This window comes from Nicotiana tabacum, chromosome 14, assembly GCF_000715075.1.
Source record: "Nicotiana tabacum cultivar K326 chromosome 14, ASM71507v2, whole genome shotgun sequence".
Lineage (NCBI taxonomy): Eukaryota > Viridiplantae > Streptophyta > Magnoliopsida > Solanales > Solanaceae > Nicotiana > Nicotiana tabacum.
Genome location: NC_134093.1, coordinates 103,819,713 through 103,841,556, shown reverse-complemented (window position 1 = coordinate 103,841,556; position 21,844 = coordinate 103,819,713). Strand labels below are relative to the sequence as shown.

General features: G+C 34.1%; 1 protein-coding gene and 1 long non-coding RNA gene across 2 annotated transcripts; both read left to right on the top strand.

Annotated features, from left to right (window-relative positions):
• Positions 1–7,655: 7,655 nt before the first annotated feature.
• On the top strand, positions 7,656–10,549 carry LOC107777719 (1-aminocyclopropane-1-carboxylate oxidase-like). The gene is made up of 4 exons (XM_016597879.2): positions 7,656–7,844; positions 8,271–8,497; positions 9,427–9,760; positions 10,044–10,549. The coding sequence occupies exons 1-4, from the start codon at positions 7,740–7,742 to the stop codon at positions 10,341–10,343; spliced, it is 966 nt and encodes a 321-aa protein (XP_016453365.1). The 5' UTR covers positions 7,656–7,739; the 3' UTR covers positions 10,344–10,549.
• Positions 10,550–11,259: 710 nt separating this feature from the next.
• LOC107777681 (uncharacterized) lies at positions 11,260–13,849 on the top strand. Its single transcript, XR_001646252.2, has 2 exons — positions 11,260–11,631; positions 13,386–13,849. It is a non-coding gene; the product is annotated as an uncharacterized LOC107777681 (long non-coding RNA).
• Positions 13,850–21,844: the final 7,995 nt, after the last annotated feature.

The following is a 21,844-nucleotide window of genomic DNA, read 5'->3' as shown; positions in this document are numbered from 1 at the left end:
CTTGGAAAGTTATTGTAATTAAAGCATAGATTTGAAATTCTATCAGTTAAACTTTGTAATTTATTTCAGGATCAATGGGTTGTCGATTCATTTGCAATTGTTTTCCTTTGTTCATATAGAACTTCACATGAGATTGCACTAGTAGAATATTCAAAGTTTCATGTTACTGGGCTCATTCTATAGCCCAGATTCATACTCCAAAATGCAGTAGCTAATTTCAGTTTGTTAAAACGTGACTGGGCTCTTCAATGTATCTCAAATTGTTGTATTTAGATTCAGTGTCTCAAGAATGCAGTTAGACTTTTAGATTTTCGTTTACAGTATCTCGAATTTGCCAAGTTTATGTTGATTAGCTACTCATGTTCGTGTTCGTATTATTCGATGCAATCTTAGTTCATTTTGATTTCCTTCGAAGTAGTTAAGAACTGACAAAAAAATAAAAAAATGGATTGGGTCACGTTTATAATTGTTATCTAGGTTCGTGACAGCGCAAGATTCATTTCATTATGGATTCAAAAGAATAAGTTGCTATCTTTCCAACATTCCTTTTCCATACATTTTGGACCTTTCCATATATAATTTTAAATTTTAGGATGGGTTAATTAATTCATAAACATTATAGTTTTACTTTAGACGCGATTAATAATAAATTATCATGACTATGGGTACGGTTCCTGTGGCATGGTCACGATACGTAAATCCCATTCTGGTGTGCATTTCATGTGATCCGACCACAACTTCTAATAATAATAAAAATAAGCATGTCGTAAATCGCGAGTGCATTTCATGTGGCGCGGTTTGCGACGTGTGTCAAAATGACAAGTGTACGACATCGTGACTTGTTTCAAATAAATTCCATAAATAATAAAAGCGGTCAGAAAGCTAAAAAGTACAATAGATTTTAAATATATAATAAATCAGATAGTTAGGCCAATTATTAATAGATGAGCGACCGTGCTAAAACTACAAAACTCGGGAGTGCCTCACACCTTCTGCTGGGTTAACAGAATTCCTTACCCGGTCTTCTGTATTCGCGGACCATAAATAGAGTCAAATTTTCTCGATTTGAGATTTAAAATAAACCGGTGACTTGGGACACCGTAAATTATTCTAAGTGGCGACTCTGAAATAATAAATAATCCCATTTCGATTTATGTCACTTAAATTAGAAAAACTCCCATATCTCCCCCCTCCCTCCCCTCCCCCCGGAAAAAAGGAGGTGTGACAATCATTGAGAGGATAAAATTTGGTTGCTTCATACACAACCAAGGATGAAGGTTATATGGAACCAAAACTACAGGCCAAATTCTATAATTAGTATTCATTGTCCCAAAAGGATTGAACCCATCACTAGCTAGGCCTAATCGAACATTTTGATGATAGAAGCAAATACAGGAAAAGTTGTATTAAACCTCTTCTATGCCTCACCATCTCTAGGGTGTCTTATGGTTCCATCTTTGTTACCATCCTCTGCATGCCATCTCATATGCTTTGCAATCTTAGAGCACATAAACAATCTTTGTAATCTTGATTTTAATGGAAAGTAGCGCAAAATTTTTGCAAGCTTCTTCTTTTCTTCTTCTTTTGTTTCTTACTTGTAGTTGGTTCATGGTCTTTACTGTTCTCCTTCTCGAGCTTCCATCTAGAAGTGTGATAATATTTGCATGCTTATGCATTAACATCATCCTCCCAGTATAATATGCAATCATTTGGACAAGCATCTATCTTGATATAATCAAGACACAACTTACTGATGGTCTTCTTGGATTCATAAAAAGAATGAGGAATATTTAAAAATTTAAATACATCTCTGAGTAGATCTAGTATCGTAGTCATTCCCTTATCACTTAATCCAGACAAACACTTTATGTGATAAAGCTTTAACAAAAATTCCAACTTTGAGCACTTAGACCCTTCATATAATTCTTGACGTCCATCTCTAAGTAACTCAAAATAATCTTTGTTATTTGAAGTGGGCATATCATGTATCATTGCTTCTTCTCCGACTACTTGTGACGGACCTACATCAACACCGCCATGCCTTAAGCCCCAGAATGCTTCATTAATCAACAATTCTACAGGATTTTCAATGGGTGGTGCATCTTGAGTGACCTCCATATTTTCAGAATTATGCAATACATTTATTTCCCCATGCATAACCCAAGTGACATAGTTTTGAGGGAACAGTTTGTCGATCAAATGATCTAATACTATATTTCTAGTCTGCCACTTCCTAGAACTACATTTAGGACATGGACATTTTATTTTATCTCCTATAGCTTCATTGTTAAATGCAAAATCTAGAAATTAATTCAAACCAAGCAAATACTCTGGTGTGTTCCTTGGCATTCCAATCCAAGATTTATCTATTGAAAATTAGATTATTGTGCAATAATATCACATATAAGATTTCATGAGGAAGAAAATTAGTAGTCTATTAGTATACGTTAACAGAACAGAAAATGAAAAAATTAATTAATTCTAACAGAGAACATACATAACCAAATATCTTAAGAAAAGATTATTGTAATTTTCATGAAGTACCGGTAGATTTGAGATAGATTGTCAAAATAAGGGAGGCTTACTTTAGAAGGAAAAGTTAAAAAAATTAAAAGTCATAGGATGAACTTTGATTCTAAAGGTTTTATTTTCTCTTGGTTCTGTATGCACTCCTTTATAACTTAAAAATTTTGAAAGTTATAGGATGAACTTTGATTCTAAGAGATTTTGTTTTCTTCTGGTTCTGTATGCACTCCTTTATAACATGGCTTTAAAGAAAATTTAAATTGTTTCATGCTACCAACCATCTAGTTATCCGATAGAGGTTTAATTGTATCATAAAACTGGAATGTGTAGTTCTGTAAACTAGAATGTGTAGTTTAATTTAAATTGTTTCATGCTTATCCATGTGCTGGAATTTAATTGTATCCATCTGTAAACTAGAATTTAATTAGATAGGTCCAGTTATGTAATACACTGTTTTACTAGAGTAAAATAGTACACACATATAAACAGTAAAATAATTTATTAAAAAATATTTACCAAATTTTTGCTCAAACACCAAATCTTAGAATCACAATACACCCATATAAATCCTCATACAACATGGCATAAAAAATTTATATTTTCTGCTAGTTCAATAAAAATAATCTCAAATAAACAGAGAAAATCAAAATCTAACATAAAGTATCTAAAAAAACAGCAAAAATAAAATTAAAGCTACGTGCAATAGAAAACATACAAAAATTACAGATTATACAAATCCAATGGGGAAGATGAAAGACCCATTTGTAGAAATAACATTGCACTAAACCAAAAATAAGGTAGAAGAACTTACTGTAGTTGAAGATAATTGTCGATTACTATACCCGAGTAAGTGATTGAGATGCCTTTGCCACTGCTATAGGGAGAAAACACGAGGAAAATCAAAGAAAAAAGAGGGGGAAACGAGGATTTGAGTTCAAATATTACAAACGAAATGAGAAAATTACACAAAACTTTCAATTCTAAGAAAAATAAAGTAGAAAGAATAATGAAATTTGAGTTAATCTCTCAAAATTGAGATCTTTACCTTGAGGTTTTGAGCGCGGCGAAGGTTTTGAGCGTGACGGAGGTTTTGAACTTTTGAGAAGTGGGCAGAGGTTTTGAGAAAAAAATGAACGAAGCAAAAAATAGCATGGGAAATATTAGCGCGCTGTTTTTTTGCAGATAACGTAGGTTTTCAGCCGCTGCTATTTTCTTATATTGTGTCCGTTAAGTAAACCCCTATTATTTAATGAAATTTGTGGGGGGTTGGAGCTGACCCCCGCTATTAAACCGCCGCAATTAGGCCCTTTTTTTTTGTAGTGAATACACTATCTTTGGGATACAAAACAAAACAAGCATATATTCCTCAGGGGTTTAAGTTGTATACATTGTCACGTTTAATGTGCTTATCGGTGTTTGACTCTGAGATGTGGATCATCCAAGGTATATTAGCATGGTGTGCTCCTCCTATTCGAACCGGGATATGAAATAAAACTCCTCCTCAGGAGGATAGATGGTGCGATTCAGGTGAAATCCAATATAGCTCCAACTTTCGATTCACCGGTGAGATTCTGGTAGTCTGGGGGACCACCACTGCTCCTCTTATTGAGAATTTATACATCATATCCCTTATATATACTCCATCTGGTCCACAATAAGTGATCAATTTGCTTTTTTATTTTTGTTCAAAATAAGTGTCCATTTATATAATCAAGAAAAAAATTAATTTGTTTTTCCAAAATTACCCTTATGTACGTATCCCTAAAAAGTCTTTTACTCCTCACATTAACTATGCTGCAATATTTAATTAAGGGTAGTTTAGTCATACTAACTTTTTTTTGTCTAGAATTTTGTATTTCCTTAATGGGTGTGCCCAAAACAAATTGGTCACTTATTGTGAACCGGAGGGAGTAGTATATGGACAACTATATCTCGAGCACAAGTTTAACTTCAGTCGTAATGGAAAAATAAATGGAGCACCTAACAACGCATCTTTATATATCAAGAACTACGAGATCACACCTTTCATTCAATCATAAATATATATAAAACCATCGGGTCATTATTACGTATTGTAACAAATAATATGTTTTACTTTTTAAATTACGAAGCCCACAGTTTTAAGAGTATTATTTGTAAAAACTCTTTTAATGATCTCATAATATTAAAAAACAAATTACACACTGACGAGCTACTATTATTACAAACCAAAATAAAAGAGGACGCATCCCACTTGCAACGTGTTTAGGCAAATGTCTTTTTCTACTAGAAGTATATATTTCCTATTTTCACGTTTCTTTGACTAGTCAAAGACAATAAGTGTAACCTGTACGTGGCTAAGCTATGAATACCAAAAATACATTTTCTTTCCTATAGAAGAGTTAGTGAATGGTAGTTATCATAATGTACGATACCTTATCAGTTTGCTGGATTTTCAGGCCATAGATGTTGCCTTTTGTCTCGTAATAATTGTGTGGCTATACTAATATGAATTTCAGTTAAAAAAGTTTTGGAAAATGAAACAAGAAAATGACATAGGGAATAAACTGTCCGTCCATTTGCATGTATGAGTATGACACAAAGTTCTCCGTCAAAAGAGTTCTAACCAAAGAAATTAAAACTTCATGAAACGACGAAGCTTCTACTATTCAAAAAGAGCACAACTTCTTCGTTGAAAAGTAGTTCTAATAAAAAGGAAAAAGAAAAAACTTATGACATACGACACTCACCTTAAACACCGTTAGAGTCGGATTTAAGATTTCTAGTATATAAATACACTACTAAAGAAAGGAGAAAAAAATGGATTAATTAAGTGAGAATCATCCATGTTCCTTTGGGTAAATAACTCAATATTTAACCTAGGGCACTATTCAACCTTATTGGGAAGCATGAGAGCTCGCGCGCAGATAACATTAGATCAATTCTAGAAAATACATACGTAAAATAACTAGTTTGACGAAAAGGCCATAGGTTCATGTGCATCATAATCTAGGTTATAAATCCACCCTTTCCACTATAATCTGTAGTTTACTTACGTTAATTTAATTATATGATATAAAAAAGATCATATAGCACAAAATAAAAGAAGACGTAATTAGCGTAGGACGATTTGCACGTGCATACTGATAATAATGTGGGGTTTTATAAAGTGATGAGTGATTCAAAATTAAGGCTCAAATCTGTTAATTAGTTGGTGGCATATGCAATATCAGACACTCCTAAATCCTAATCATATAATCTCACTTTTTTGGATGTTCAGGTGGAATATTGCCAATGCCCTCTTCTGCTAGCTTTTTGTAAATAATGATTTCCGTAGCATTTTAATTACGTAAAATCCTAGTCTAAACCGTTTCTAATTTTGAGCTTGATCTCATTTCATAAAAATATACACACATGCATATTGTACACACACGCATATAATATTATTAAACCCTACAGACTATCATTAGCGTGGCTGAAGTCGTTACGTACATGTTGAAACTTGATTAAAAAAAAAAAAAATAAGGAAGGCTTGGTTGTTGAAGTCCAAAACTAATTACTAGTACTATGTTTTTGAGTTAACACGTTGCTATTTATTAGTATTTATTTATGTCTGAATGTCTTTGGCAATTAATTGATTGATTGGCATCATTTGCAGCTTTTGTGAAAATTTGCCACGGCCGTATTTTGGACAGTGTTCTATACATGGGTTAGGTCGACTTCCAACGATTTTGAACGATTTTGATGTACTCATGTAGAAATTAATTAAGCGTCCACACTCTACTTTTTATTTTTTGAGATTTAAACTTCTTAATTTTGATATTGTATTTGAATATAATATCTTTAAATTTTTTGAAATAAAACTTAAATATTCAGAAACTACGTACTAAAAAGTGTATAATTAATAATTCGACATATTTAAAAGGCATATAAAAAAAATTACAATTAAAGAATAACTTATTTGACTCTCGAAATCTGAACACTATCAAATAGATTGGGATCATAAGAGAATAATCTATGGAAACATTGTATCTGTGTGAAGTATAGAAAGTACATTCTCATGCCTAAAATATTAGTAAACAATATCATAAAATGTGGCGTTATGTAATTCTTCCCTTAATACAATATACTTGAATTCTCTAATAGTCTAACTTGAGGCACCTTGACGGGACAACAACAAAACATCTAAAATATATTGACTTCTGTATTCTTAAACCTACCGGCAGTAAGAAATTCTTAACTAATTAAGTTCTAGGCATGACTAATTGACTAAGCAATTCCACGTATACTTTCACATATGTACATTATTTTCTATAAATTTACATTTTTCACAAGGTAAGGATGCTTTAAACTTTACATGGTATTACACATAAGCGAGTTCAACATTTTGAACAAGTGGGTTTAAAATGAGTGTAATACTATAAGTCGAACCCATAAAATACAAACTATTTAACAAAATTATACTACATTATACTTATAGTGTACAAAGGCGTAAAAATGAAGAAAAGTGACAACGCTACTTTGGTCAATATTTATTCAAGAAAAAAAAGCAAACAAAGAGAAGTAGAATTAATTAGGTCCAACCCCACCAAAAAAGAAGACGGATGAAGCAATAATAAGAAAAGGATGTGCTCACACACTTCCTCCACGACTCATGTTCCCACTAATTTCCACTTCTTTACTTATTCCTATATGTTTTTGTTTATTAATTTTTTTTTAATTTATATGAATATATTTAATCGGTATGTATTTATTCATTAATTTTTTGTTTTAATTAATATAAATATATTTAATCGGGTACAAAGTTTAAGAAAGAAATAAAAATTTCTTAAACACTTTAGTCTTAAGTATGTCGTAATATTGTGTGACTATAATGTTTATGAAACGGATAGTTTTAAACGTGTCATTATATTTATGTGGCTATAATATTTTTACATTATAGGTAAAATGAGAAATTAAACTTAAATTGTTTTAAATTTTGAAAGGGGCCATTTTTTTCAGAATAACTAAAAGAAAATAAGTTTACATAAGATGGAAAAGAAAAGAGTATATATTTGTAAATTATTTAGATTTTTCCAATAAATCACCTAGTTGTTTGTCTTTTTCTGTTTCCCCATACCTCAAACGTCTATAAATATTCTTCCAAAGTACCCTTCCTTTCCATTCTGCAAACGAGCTACTAAATTAATTCCATAGTAGATTATTTAGAAGAGTGAGAAAGATAAGAAAAAAAGATGGAGACCTTCCCAGTTGTTGACATGGAGATGCTTAACACTGAACAAAGGGTTGCGATTATGGAGAAATTAAAGGATGCTTGTGAAAATTGGGGCTTCCTTGAGGTAATATTCTATTGTATATTTAATTTATATACATTAATAGTGTAGTTATCTTTTTACATTCTTAATTTTTTATATTATTGTAGCAGGTAATTTAATGTATTTTTTAGGTTATTAATTTCACTTGTTAAAAACGATCGCATGTAGTCATCTTTTAGTAACTTGTTAGTGTAAATATTATTTCACACATGATCAGTAGAACTACTCTAACGTAGTGAGTAAATGATTTTAATTTCTCCAGAGTTTATAGTTCTGTTAGCTAACACTGTACAGATTTTCTACATCATAAGGTATAATTGATCTACAACTATAGATAACTCTTTGTATCAAAGCTGTAACCTAAAAATAGAGTAAGAACCTGCTATAATCAATTAAATCGCGCGCAATAATTATATATTTTATTGTCTGTTGTGATACATAAAATTAAAGCTGGTGAATCATGGGATCTCTCATGAGCTTATGGATACTGTGGAGAAGCTAACAAAGGAACATTACAAGAAGTGTATGGAACAAAGATTCAAAGAAATGGTGGCAAACAAAGGACTTGAGGCTGTTCAAACTGAGATTGATGATTTGGATTGGGAAATTACTTTCTTCTTGAAACACCTTCCTGTTTCAAACATCTCAGATGTTCCTGATCTTGATCATGACTACAGGTCAAAATATTTCCAATTTTAGTTCTTTATTTAGCATTCAATTTCATCACCAAATTATAGTTTTTGACATAAGTAGAAACTATGCTCCAAATATTGGAATGTGTTGGGGTTATTTTCTTGTATGATTACTGAAACTTACCCACTATACCAGTAAAATCATAAAACTATACTCTCTTTGTCCCAATTTATTTGATGCATTTCGAATTTCGAAAATCAAATGAGTTTTTCTTTAATCATGCACGATTTTTTTCACATGCTAAATATTTTAAATTATTAATTATTGTGACTTATAGTATTTTTGATTTAGTAGGCTTTTGGACATAAAAATTATAATTTTTGAAGAAAAAGTAGTATTTAGAGTTAAATTGAAAAATAGTATTTGGAATTTGAAATTTTGTTTGGACATGCATTTCACTTGAAAAAATGCATAATTTTGTGAGTGGAAAAATTATTCTGTACAATTTGAAAAAGTGGTTTTGAAAAACATATTTTCGAAAAAATTTCAAAAACTTGCAAAATTTCATGGACAAACACATTTTTGAAAATTTCTTTTGAAAAAAAGGAAAAATATTTTATGGACAAATGAGGCCTTAGTTTCTAAATATATAAACTTTATTTTTAAAAAATAAAATAAAGATTCTATATTCAAGTTTACAGACAAAATTAATAAGTTTGAATCTCGAAATCCAAAATATATCAAATGAATTAGGAGAGAGAGAGAGAGAGTATATTTTCTTGTCACAATAAAATAACTAACTATGTGCATATTGCTCAAAAATATAATTAATGAATGGACGGTCAAACTTTCAACACCAAATTATGACACACGTCCGTGTTCGCCAATTTGTAAATTCCATGTCAATAAATAAAACAAAAATATTCCATGACTTTGCTTGTTTTATTAAATTTTACCTTGGGCATAATTACAGGAAGGTGATGAAAGAATTTGCACAAAAACTAGAGAAACTGGCAGAGGATCTTTTGGACTTGCTATGTGAGAATCTTGGCCTTGAACAAGGTTATCTAAAGAAGGCTTTTTATGGTACAAAAGGTCCAACTTTTGGAACAAAGGTAGCCAATTACCCACCTTGTCCAAAACCAGAACTAATCAAGGGTCTAAGGGCTCACACAGATGCAGGTGGAATCATACTTCTATTCCAAGATGACAAAGTCAGTGGACTACAACTCCTAAAAGATGGTAAATGGATTGATGTCCCACCAATGAGCCACTCAATTGTTGTCAACATAGGTGACCAATTAGAGGTATACTTTATTTTATTTATTTTAGGATTCAAGTTATATAGACTTAATAGATTAATTTATTTCAGTGTCAATATGATTGATAGAAAATCCAAATAGTAATGAAGGGGCGGAAGGAGGGAAATTTAGAAATAGTAAATAGAATTATTGTTTATACCATCAACTTATAGAACATAAACTCTTAATTCAATTGTCATTATGTAGTGTTTATTACATTAATATGTGGTTAGTAAAATATTTATATGGTTTACTAATAATTTTGTTTTTGGTTGAATGGTTGATGAAGGTGATCACAAATGGAAAATACAAGAGTGTGGAGCACAGGGTAATTGCTCAGCCAGATGGGAACAGGATGTCCATAGCATCTTTCTACAATCCAGGGAGTGATGCTGTCATTTTTCCAGCACCAGAATTGGCTGAGAAAGAAGAAAAGAAAAACAAACTAAAGTATCCCAAATTTGTGTTTGAGGACTATATGAAATTGTATGCAGCTCTTAAGTTCCAAGCTAAAGAACCAAGATTTGAAGCAATGAATAAGGCAATGGAAACAACGTCTGTCAACTTAGGTCCCATAGCAACTGCTTGAGAAGGTCTCAATTTATTCCGATGGACTTCATATTTTAATCAAAAGAGAAACAAAATTATATAGTTAGTATTTAATTAATGCTGGAGTATGTGGCTTTGTGTGAATGTAAGTTGTCTGAATTTGTTATTCTCAAGAGGGTCTCAGTGTAAAGTTTCAAAAACTATTCTCTTTAACCTTAATAAGTAAATTTCCTTAACCTTCCCTAATGAGTGAGATTATGCATGCCGTGTGGTGTTTACCTCGTGAAAAATATCAGTACCGCGTAGAATTTGAACATTCATCTAGGAAAACCCTAATGGAGGAGGATATATTTAATTTGAATTATTTGATTATCAATAAGGTTATTTTTCTCTTTTGATGATAGTTAAAAAAAAAAAGGAACTGACTTGGATATTGATTTAATAAAATTCCTAAGATTGTGAAAAGGAAAGATGAAAAGGAGCCAAAAAATTCCAATGAAAAAAATAGAGAACAAAGACGATCGATACGCCACATTCTCGAAGCGTTGTTTAGATTTATATAAAAAAAGCAAGTACTTGTTAGGTAATGCAATGTTGATATTGAATTTTGTTTTTTAACCAATAATTTCCTTTTTATCATCCAACAATTAATGCAATCATTTTTCATAAAGAGAGAATATAAATTATATATCCTAAAAGTATACTTTTTTTTAAATAATATTATTAATGTTTGTCCTGTTATAAGAAGGTTAATTACCATAAAATTATAAAACATAACATTAAAAAATGTTCAAAACATTTTGCATTGATATATACGAAAGAACCTACCCGGCTTTAAGATTTTAAGTTTATAGATTTGTGTAGTGATATTAAGTTACTATATATTAATAGCTGGATTAAATTTCTAGCTAAATATTTTTATATATTTAATAATTATTTTTGTATAAATACACGGGTCCAGCGAAAAATTACCGGGGATAACTTTTGCACTTTTTCCGCCCCAGAACCAAATAAAAAAGCGACGGTCCAACCAACGGATTGGCCGCAGAACTGACGCCTAAGAACACACCACAATCCCCGAGCCACCATTTTCTTGTGGTCCTAAGTCCTAAGTCCACCATTGCCCCCAGCTTGGGTCACAAGCTCCCGCAACCGAGCTCAGCGATACTCTATTATTTTATTGATTTTATAAAGTAATTATATTGGAGTTTTGATACCGGTGTGGGACTGGGAGGTCTCTTCTTAATATTCCTACTTACTTTGACCAGTTTGAGCAGAGTGTTTCATCAACACGCCTGAAACGACACTCTTCTTAGGCGGCCAAATTGGTAAAGTACCCTGACTTTGTTCCTCTTTATTTCTACCCTTATACTCCAAAATTCATCTTTATGCTAAAAGCCCTAATTTCTTTTTTGATTTTGGGTATTTTAGCTGTGTTCCTATACTTTTTCTTCTTGTCTTTGTTTGAATGGCCTTAGTATCCAATTGCTAAATTAGAAAAACTGCGTCATGATGTAATTATTTGGAGGTCTCCTTGTCCGTTAATCGATTTTGCAATACCTATGTTTTTTTTTAAAATCAGCTGAAGTTCAATTGGGTTTTGCTTTAAAATTGATGGGGTTAACGCTATTACTTATGTTGATCTTTTTTTGTTTGACATAGCATTTTGGATTGGTTTGAAATTAAGGCTTGATGTAAAAGTTGTTCAAACACTTCATTTTCTTCATCAAAAATTGACCAATTATGTTTACTATTCACATAGAAGTTGATCACTTGTGAGGTACCTTTATCCAAACTAATAATTGCTGATACTTTTGCAAAAAGAAATCCACATTTTCCAGACCTTTACAGACCTTTTCTTCAATTGTTTTTTCTTAGCATAATAAGGTGCACAGAGTGTGCTTATAACAAAAATAAAATAAAAAAGTACAATGAGTGCTAATGTAGATGTCCAGGTTCTTGAAATATTTTTACACCATTCCAGTTGGAGACTTTGCTTACTGAAGGGAATACATCACGATTTTGACTGGTTGGTTCTCTGGCAATTTTTTGTGAGTATTTTCTACTTAGTGTTGTGGCGCTCAAGCAGAAGGTTTTTTGTGTTTGAAATGATTACCTGATAACAAAGAGACATCCAGATAACAAAGAGACATATTATGCATCTTTTTACAGACAGTTTCTTCTGCTACTTCATTTCTTGACCTGTTGGAATAGTGAACATTTAATTTTTTGCTTGAAGCAATTTGTGAACTTCCTAGTGTTAGCTATCAATATCATAAACCTGCTTCAGTATTGGAATTTTCATTTGGATCGTTCCATGGAAGAAAACATATCTGTCCAGTGGATATGTGAGAACCTATTTGGTAAACTCTGTATGGAGCATTACTTTTTCAGATCTTTGGCCCATCCTACACATAAGTTAATGGAGGAACTAATAATATTCTATTTATGGGTGTAAAACTATATTTAGCAAGAAATGGGGGACCTGTTTTCGGTTTTTAGACCAACTATTAGTTTCTCTAATGTTTAACTTTTTTGAAAAGCTAAGAAGATATTTGGTAACACCTGTTTAGACAGGACTCCTTAAACTACTAAATTTAAAATAGAAATTCCGACCCTTTGTGACATTTTTTTCTTTATCACTGATGGAGGAAGAATGTGTCTGCACCATTTAAAGTTCCCAGTGGCAGGTAATCTTCTTTAGATAACCCGATTCACCAAACAATATCATCTCGTCAAATTTCATGCAGTTATAGAAGTAATTTTGTACAATAATGGTCTTATAAAAGCTTATTTCAATGATAACAAAGTAAATTAGGCAAAAAGATCATCTTGCAAAAATGCTCATGAAGCATTTCTAGCAATAGGAGGACTTCAGATAAATGAAAGTAGATAGAAATTTCCTAATGGCTTATTATATGATCATAATGTATGTTGGTGTTTTTTGAATATATATCGTAGTGACTGAAGGCTGCATCTTCTATGTTCAATCTCTTGCAGATTGCTTCACTGAACCTAAAACATTGCATTTTTAAGTAGGCTTCAGATTCCTGGTTTTCTCAGTTATTTTACTGTTTTGCAGTTTTCTCGCTCTCAGTTGAAATGGTCTGTAAGGACAATAGCCCCCGTGATGAGATTTACAGCTTAATCTGGAGTCAAGATTTTTCGCGTTGCGAATAGTGTCAAATGACAGTCTGGTAGCGGATAGTTCAGAAATAGAGCCCATCTCATCACATATTGCCATTGTCGAGGAATCTGAATTCTGAGGACACTTCACCTTCAACTGAAATTACAACTGGTCACCTTCTAAGTGTTGAAGTTGGCGGAATTCAATCTTTGTCACATGCAGAACTATCCCAATGTCGCATATGCCTAGACAGTGAAGGTGTTGATTATGCGCTTAGTTATATGTAGACCATTCAGGAAGATATATTTCTCAATGATAATGAGTATTTTTTCGACTACGTGATTGTAATTACATATATATTCAGAACTGTTGTTGTTTACTATACTTACACCTGGAAGTTTGGTGACTGATTTTTAGGAGATCCGATTGCACCCTGCCACTGTAAAGGAACCCAAAAGTATGTCCATAGATCATGTCTTGATAATTGGAGATCAACTAAGGTGAATTGTCTTTAGTACTAACAGAGTTGCTCTCAAAATGAAAAATTTACTATAAAGACTTAAAATGAAAAAAATTAGGAGGACATGCGGATAGGCAATTTCACAATTTAACCGTGGTAGTCCTCTTCTTTTTAGCCGTGGTAGCTTTTACATCACTTTTTAAATTCTTTGACCTTGTTTGCAAGTAAATAGCAGCCATTGAAAAGTGTAACTTGCATATTACAGTTATGTGAATTTACCTCGGCTTCTATGTATAAGAAATGTGAATCTAAAAAGCAAAAATGGCTGTCTTCTTCTGAAGTTGATGATAAAGTCCAAAAGACTTATTCAGAAAGGGAGCAAATTCCATCTCGAGTCAACAAATGGATGGCTCAAGCATAAAGTTTTAAGTCAAACTTGCCTTGCAAAGATTGAGCTCTAAACTTAGATTTTGCTAAATAGAAACTTACAGGGAAGTTGTCCTTGGACAAATGGGGACAATTGAAAGTTGAAACTTTATAATATTAAATGTAAATGCAGTCAAAATGTTACAATGTCGGAAGATGAGAAGTTGTTGAAAGAAGCGAGAAAATTACAACGGGAAATGCATCGCAGCCATCTGCATTCATTATTAATCCTATGGGCCCGTGCCTATGTGAATTCGGTGAGTGTTTACTTAAGTTAAGGTTTGAATCCATTTACAATCTCCTTTGTTACTTGAGATATTGATGTTGATGTTGGGAGGTAATACTTTACTTTATTTTATTTTTATTTTTATTTACTACATTTGGATAAGTAGTAGATATGTGAAAGAAGCTGAGATTGTGTTCTTTGACTGACACCATGACAACATTGGTATTTTGTTCCACTTTTCTCCCCATTGATTGAACATTATGGTTTACAGCATTTACTTTGCAACAAGCTATGAGTGGCACATTTCGCTTCTCTAGATAATTAGTACGTGCTTGCAAAGTTAGATCATGAGTTTTGTGTTTAAGAAGCTAAACAATTTAAGTTATATGTTATTGAAACCTGCAGTATTGTATTGATCTCTAATTGTTATATAGGGTTATTAACTGTTGAAATTGTCAAAAGTCACACATCGGTGGATGACAATTTTGAATGGGAATTTTACCCTATAAAAGGAGGCCTAATGTTTAGGATTTAAACACACCTCTCATTTGCCTTTTATCTTCTTAAGGCATTTGTATCTTCTCTCTTTAGTATTATTTCACTTGTAATTTTGGAGTGGAATAAAATATTGATTGTGTCCGAGAAAGTAGGCAAAATTGACCAAACCTCGTAAATTCTGGTGTTCTTTTATTGTTGTCTTATTGTCTTGTTTATTATTTAGTGGTTGTCATAATTTTTGGTATAGTAGTTGTGACTCATTCACACTATATACATTTGGCTTCCGCAACAATTGGTATCAGAGCCAAGGTACTGTCTAAATATGCTCTGTGGTTGCAGCATAGTCTGATCTTCCACATCAAAAAAGATCTATCTTGGTAACTGAGTCAAGGTTCTGTCTGAGTATGCTCTGTGGTTGCAGCTTAGTCTGATCTTCCACACTAGAAAGGAAATAATCTTGATTTGTGTCGTCAGCTACTAAATAATATTTGTGTCAAAATGGGAGACAGTAAACAAGAAGAATCTAGATCAAGTGTCAATAATACGTCATCGTTGGCATCTTCGCTTATGACAAGAATTGTGTCAAATGCGAAATTTGCGGTAGAAATTTTTGACGGGTTAGGACATTTTGGGATGTGGCAAGGCGAGGTTCTAGATGTTCTTTTTCAACAAGGGTTAGATCTTGCCATTGAAGAAAAGAAGCCAGATGTTATTGGAAAATTATCAATCGTGTTGCTTGCGGTACCATTCGATCCTACCTTGCTAGAGAGCAAAAATATCCATACACAAAGGAAACTTCTGCAAGTAAATTATGGAAAGTACTGGAGGATAAATTTTTGAAGAAAAACAGTCAAAATAAATTGTACATGAAGAAGAGACTGTTTCGCTTCACCTATGTTCCTGTTACCACAATGAATGAATATATCACCAGTTTCAATAAGCTGGTCACAGATTTGTAAAATATGGATGCAACTTTTGATGATGGTGACTTGGCCTTGATGTTGTTGGGGTCACTTCCTAATGAGTACGAGCACCTTGAAACTACTCTACTCCATGAAAATGACAAAATTTCTCTCAGAGAAGTTTGTTCGGCTTTGTACAGCTATGAACAAAGAAAGGGAGAAAAACAGAAGGGCGGAGAAGGAGAAGCACTAATTGTGAGGGGTCGTCCTCAAAATCAAACGAGGACTAAGAAGGGAAGATCCAAGTCGAGATCTAGACCCAGCAAAGATGAAATGTGCCTTTTGTCGAGAAAAGGGGCACTGGAAGAAAGACTGTTCGAAGTTGAAGAATAAGGCCAGACATAACAATGGAAAGGCCATTATGGATTCAAATGTAGCTGATTGTGATGATTCAGACTTCTCATTAGTTACAACAGAGTTATCAACATCATCAGACATATGGTTGATGGACTCAGCTTGTAGCTATCATATGTGTCCCAACAAGGACTGGTTCGTGAATTTTCAAGAAGGAGAATATGGAGTCATCCACACAGCAGATAACAGCCCTCTTACCTCATATGGCATTGGTTCAATAAGATTAAGGAGCCATGATGGAATGATCAGAACATTAACAGATGTTCGATATGTACCGGGTTTGAAGAAGAATCTCATCTCTGTGGGAGCCCTAGAATCAAAAGGGTTCAAAATCATTGCAGAAAATGGAGTGATGAGAATATGCTCCGGTGCACTAGTGGTAATGAAGGCCAATCGGAAGAACAATAACATGTACTGCTATCGTGGTAGCACAGTTATTGGGACAGCAACAGTGACATCCAGTGATGACAAAGAGGCAGAAGCAACCAGGCTATGGCACATGTGCTTGGGACATGCTGGAGGAAAATCCTTAAAAGCTCTATCTAATCAAGGATTGTTAAAAGGCGTAAAGACTTGCAAATTGGAGTTTTGCAAGCATTGTGTCAAAGGGAAACAGACAAGGGTTAAATTTGGTACAGCAATCCATAATACTAAAGGCATTTTGGATTATGTACACTCTGATGTTTAGGGTGCTTCCAAAACACCTTCATTAGGTGGGAAGCACTATTTTGTAACCTTTGTTGATGATTTTTCCCGAAGAGTGTGGGTGTATACAATGAAGAGGAAAGATGAAGTGTTGGGAATTTTTCTCAAATGGAAAACGATGGTGGAGAATCAAACAGGCAGGAGGATCAAGTGTATTCGCACAGACAATGGAGATGAATACAAAAATGATCATTTCAATAAGGTCTGTGAAAATGATGGCATCGTCCGACACTTCACTGTCAGACATACACCACAACAGAATGGAGTGGCAGAACGTATGAACCGGACTTTACTGGAGAAGGTACGGTGTATGTTGTCCAATGCTGGCTTGGGCAAAGAATTTTGGGCTGAGGCAATTACATATGCATGCCACCTCATTAATCGTCTACCATCTGCTGCCATTGATGGCAAGACACCATTTGAAAAATGGTATGGAAAACCTGCTGTAGATTATGACTCTTTGCACGTGTTTGGCTCAATTGCATACTATCATGTGAAAGAGTCAAAATTGGATCCGAGAGCAAAGAAGGCTATATTTATGGGGATTACTTCTGGAGTCAAAGGATACCGCTTATGGTGTCCAGAGACAAGGAATATTATATTCAGCAGAGATGTTACCTTTGATGAATATGCCATAACAGATGAGGTGACAGTTGAAGATGTCAAACAAACTGGTGGTGCATCAAAGCAGGTGGAGTTTAAGGGAAAATTTATTTTTTCTACACAAGAAGCAGAGGAGGAAACTCATGAAGATTACCCTCTGGAAGAAGAGCCAGTAGAGAGGGAGATTCCAACTCAGGAACCTCGACAACAACTTGAATCAATAGCAACCAGCAGGCCAAAAAGGACAATAACGAAACATGTTCGTCTCATAGAGACGGTTGCTTGTGCAACCTCAATTGTAGCTGATGGTGTTTCTACCACTTATAAAGACGCAATCCAAAGTTCAGAAGAAGATAAGTGGAGGATTGCCATGAATGAAGAAATGCAGTCCCTTCATCAGAATCATACATGGAAATTGGCCAATTTCCCGAAGGGAAAGAAAACAATTGGATGCAAATGGGTATTTGCAAAGAAAGAAGGATTTCCTAACCAAGAAGATGTTCGCTACAAAGCAAGATTGGTGGCCAAAGGATATACTCAGAAGGAGGGAATTGATTACAATGAAGTATTTTCTCCAGTTGTAAAATATTCCTCCATTAGAATTATGTTGGCTTTGGTAGCACAGTTGGATTTGGAACTAGTTCAGATGGATGTAAAAACTGCGTTTTTACATGGAAACTTGGAGGAGGAAATCTACATGAATCAGCCAGAAGGATTCAAAGTTGCTGGAAAAGAAAATATGGTATGCAAACTTGAAAAATCGTTGTACGGATTGAAACAATCTTCTAGACAATGGTACAAGCGATTTGACAAGTTTATGTTGCGGCAAGGGTACAAGAAAAGCAAATACGATCATTGTGTGTGTTTGCGCAAACTTAATGATGGTTCCTTTGTATATCTTCTCCTATATATTGATGATATGTTGATAACTTCCAAGAATTCAGAAGAAATTGATAAGTTGAAGATTCAACTGAAGGAGGAGTTCGAGATGAAGGATCTGGGTGAGGCAAAGAAAATTCTTGGCATGGAGATAATAAGAGATAGACGTTCAAAGAAACTCTGTTTATCTCAGAAAGAATATTTGAAGAGAGTACTACAGCGTTTTGGCATAGATAAGAAGACTAAGCCAATTAGTACGCCACTTGCTCCCCATTTTAAGCTAAGTACTACTATGTCGCCAAAGGATAAAACTGAACAGGAGTATATGTCAAGGGTACCATACGCAAATGCTGTCGGTAGCTTCATGTATGCAATGGTTTGTACAAGACCTGACATTTCACAAGCCGTTGGAGTTATTAGCAGATATATGCATAATCTAGGAAAGGAGCATTGGCAAGCTGTGAAATGGATTCTACGGTATATTCATAGTACTGTAGATGTTGGGTTAGTTTTTTAGCAGGAAGGCAATCGGTCTGTAGTTGGATATTGTGACTCAGATTTTGCGGGTGATCTGGACAGACGAAGGTCAACTACTGGTTATGTGTTTACTTTTGCAAAGGCACCAGTTAGTTGAAAGTCTACTTTGCAGTCAACAGTTGCTTTGTCTACAACAGAGGCAGAGTACATGGCTATTACAGAGGCTGTGAAGGAGGCAATTTGGCTTCAGGGGTTGCTAAAGGAGCTTGGTATTGAACATAAAAATATTACAATTTTATGTGATAGTCAAAGTGTTATTCAATTAGTGAAGAACCAAATTTATCATGCAAGGACGTAGCACATTGATGTTCGGTATCATTTCGTACGAGAAATCATAGAAGAAGGTGGAGTCACGGTGAAGAAAATTCATACTACGGAGAACCCTGCTGATATGCTGACAAAAGTGGTGACTGCGGTCAAGTTTCAACATTGTTTGGATTTGATCAACATTATTGAACACTAAAGATTGAAGATGAAGACACAACCAAAATTTGTTATTGAGAGAAAATTGAAGATGTGGAATTTTGCCAAGGTGGAGATTTGTTGAAATTGTCAAAAGTCCCACATCGGTGGATAATAATTTTGAATGGGAATTTCACCCTATAAAAGGAGGTCTAATGTTTAGGATTTAAACACACCTCTCATTTGCCTTTTATCTCCTTAAGGCATTTGTATCTTCTCTCTTTAGTATTATTTCACTTGTAATTTTGGAGTGGAATAAAATATTGATTGTGTCCGAGGAAGTAGGCAAAATTGGCCGAACCTCGTAAATTCTGGTGTTCTTTTATTGTTGTCTTATTGTCTTATTTATTATTTAGTGGTTGTCATAATTTTTGGTATAGTAATTGTGACTCATTCACACTATATACATTTGGCTTCCGCAACATTAACAACTGGCAGGGGAAGTGCAATTTCTGGGAGTGGCAGTCTGATAGATCACCCAAATCTCATCAACTACTTGGATATCATGGCGTTAAAAGGAAAAGCGGTATTCAGTAATGTCTTTCCTGCTCTTTCTTGCCAAAGAGAATGCACATACTTCATTGTTCTAAGGTAAGGTCACCGGGGCAATAAATTTAGGCTTTACAAATTGTCAAAAATTAATGAGTTGCTGGTGTTCTTACTAATATGTGTTACTGGATGTATTTATATCTGACTGCAGTCCTTTTTTGGGGGGGCTATTTGCATACTCTTAATTGATATTTTAGCTTAAATTGTTCAAGCATATTTCCAGTCAAAACATTTGTCCAAATATATATGATCAAGTATTTGAGGGGAAAGAGAATAGTTCAATGGAGACCAAAAGAAACATCCCAACTACAGTTAAGAGCCAACAATTAGTGCAAAAGTCAATTCTTCACCATATCAGGTTTGTTTTGTTACTCTCGCCAATATTGTTGTATTTGTAAATAATAATTCTGCAAAATATAAGTTAACGTAATGAAACAATAATAAATTCGAGCCCACTGAATTCACAGTGTTTCCTTAAGAAATTTAATCCCCTCCTAGTACCCAAGGTAATGGATTATTTCCTCCTAGGATAGAACGAATAACACACTGGTGTAGCGGTACTTCAAACCCCAGTGTTTCAGCGAACACAAAGTTCGGTAGCAAATCACACTTACAGTTGCTTTGTTTGAAGTTAAAAAATAATACAGAACGAAAGAGTATAAACTCAGAAAATCGTATGAAAATGCTGAGAAGAAGGAGTGCAATGTATAGCCAATTTGTTGAGCGAATTGTGTGTTGTGTGTTGAGTGTCTTTCTTCAACATCTGCTGCACATATATATAGCAGCCAGTGTTGAAGAAGACCAAACGTCCACCCTCCAAGGTGGAGCAAGCATTAGCTCGTTTGTGGAGCAAGCACAATCATGTTTGTGGAGCAAGCACATTCATGTTTGTGGAGCAAGCACATTCATGGTGGGAAGAGCATTAGGCGGCTGCCAAATGGTCAATACGCGGATTAGAAAATATCCGTTTCAAATGCGGATAATCTTACGTTAATATTTACTATTAACAAATAAATTTGGTCCAAAATATTAATCAATCAATCATTTGACCAAATCCAAATCCGAATCCGAATCCGAAGCCGAAGCCGAAGCCGAAGCCGAAGCCGAAGCCGAAGCCGTAGCCGAAGCCGAGCCGAGCGAGCGACGACGACGACGGCGCGAGGCTTGCTTTCTTCTTAACTCTTTAAGAGCTACAAGAAGAGCAATTATATATATATCCACCAAAAATCTCTTCCTCTTCCAATATGGGACAATGTCTTATTGTCAAGAGAGGGAAACTTAAAATTTTACTTAAAAATTTCATTTTTCCTCCATTTTTCATTCACCCTCATTTTAAGACTATTTCATCTTAAAAAATAAAAAACTCAACAATCCCCCATATGAATGGGAAATGGCTATATCACGGAAGTATGCATGAAAAAACTGTGTGATTTGCAAGCAAGGATTAATCGCATCTGGATAAGTAGATTTTCCTTTGAACTTTTCGTAGTAAACTTATGTCGGATATATTCGGTCAATCGGTAGATTTGATGTCTTTGAACCGTCGATCTTTGGTGTATACCTAGACAACCATAAATCATACAATCAACCCTTAACCGTCTTTGGTTCTCATTGTTGTGTTCGTTTCAGCCATGAACACCGCCTGGTTTCATAAGTACATAGAGAACTGGCCTTACAAAGTTCTCCTTGAAGCGGCTAACACTTTACACTTACATAGGTGATTCCTAAACGTGTCATCCTGTAGATACACTAT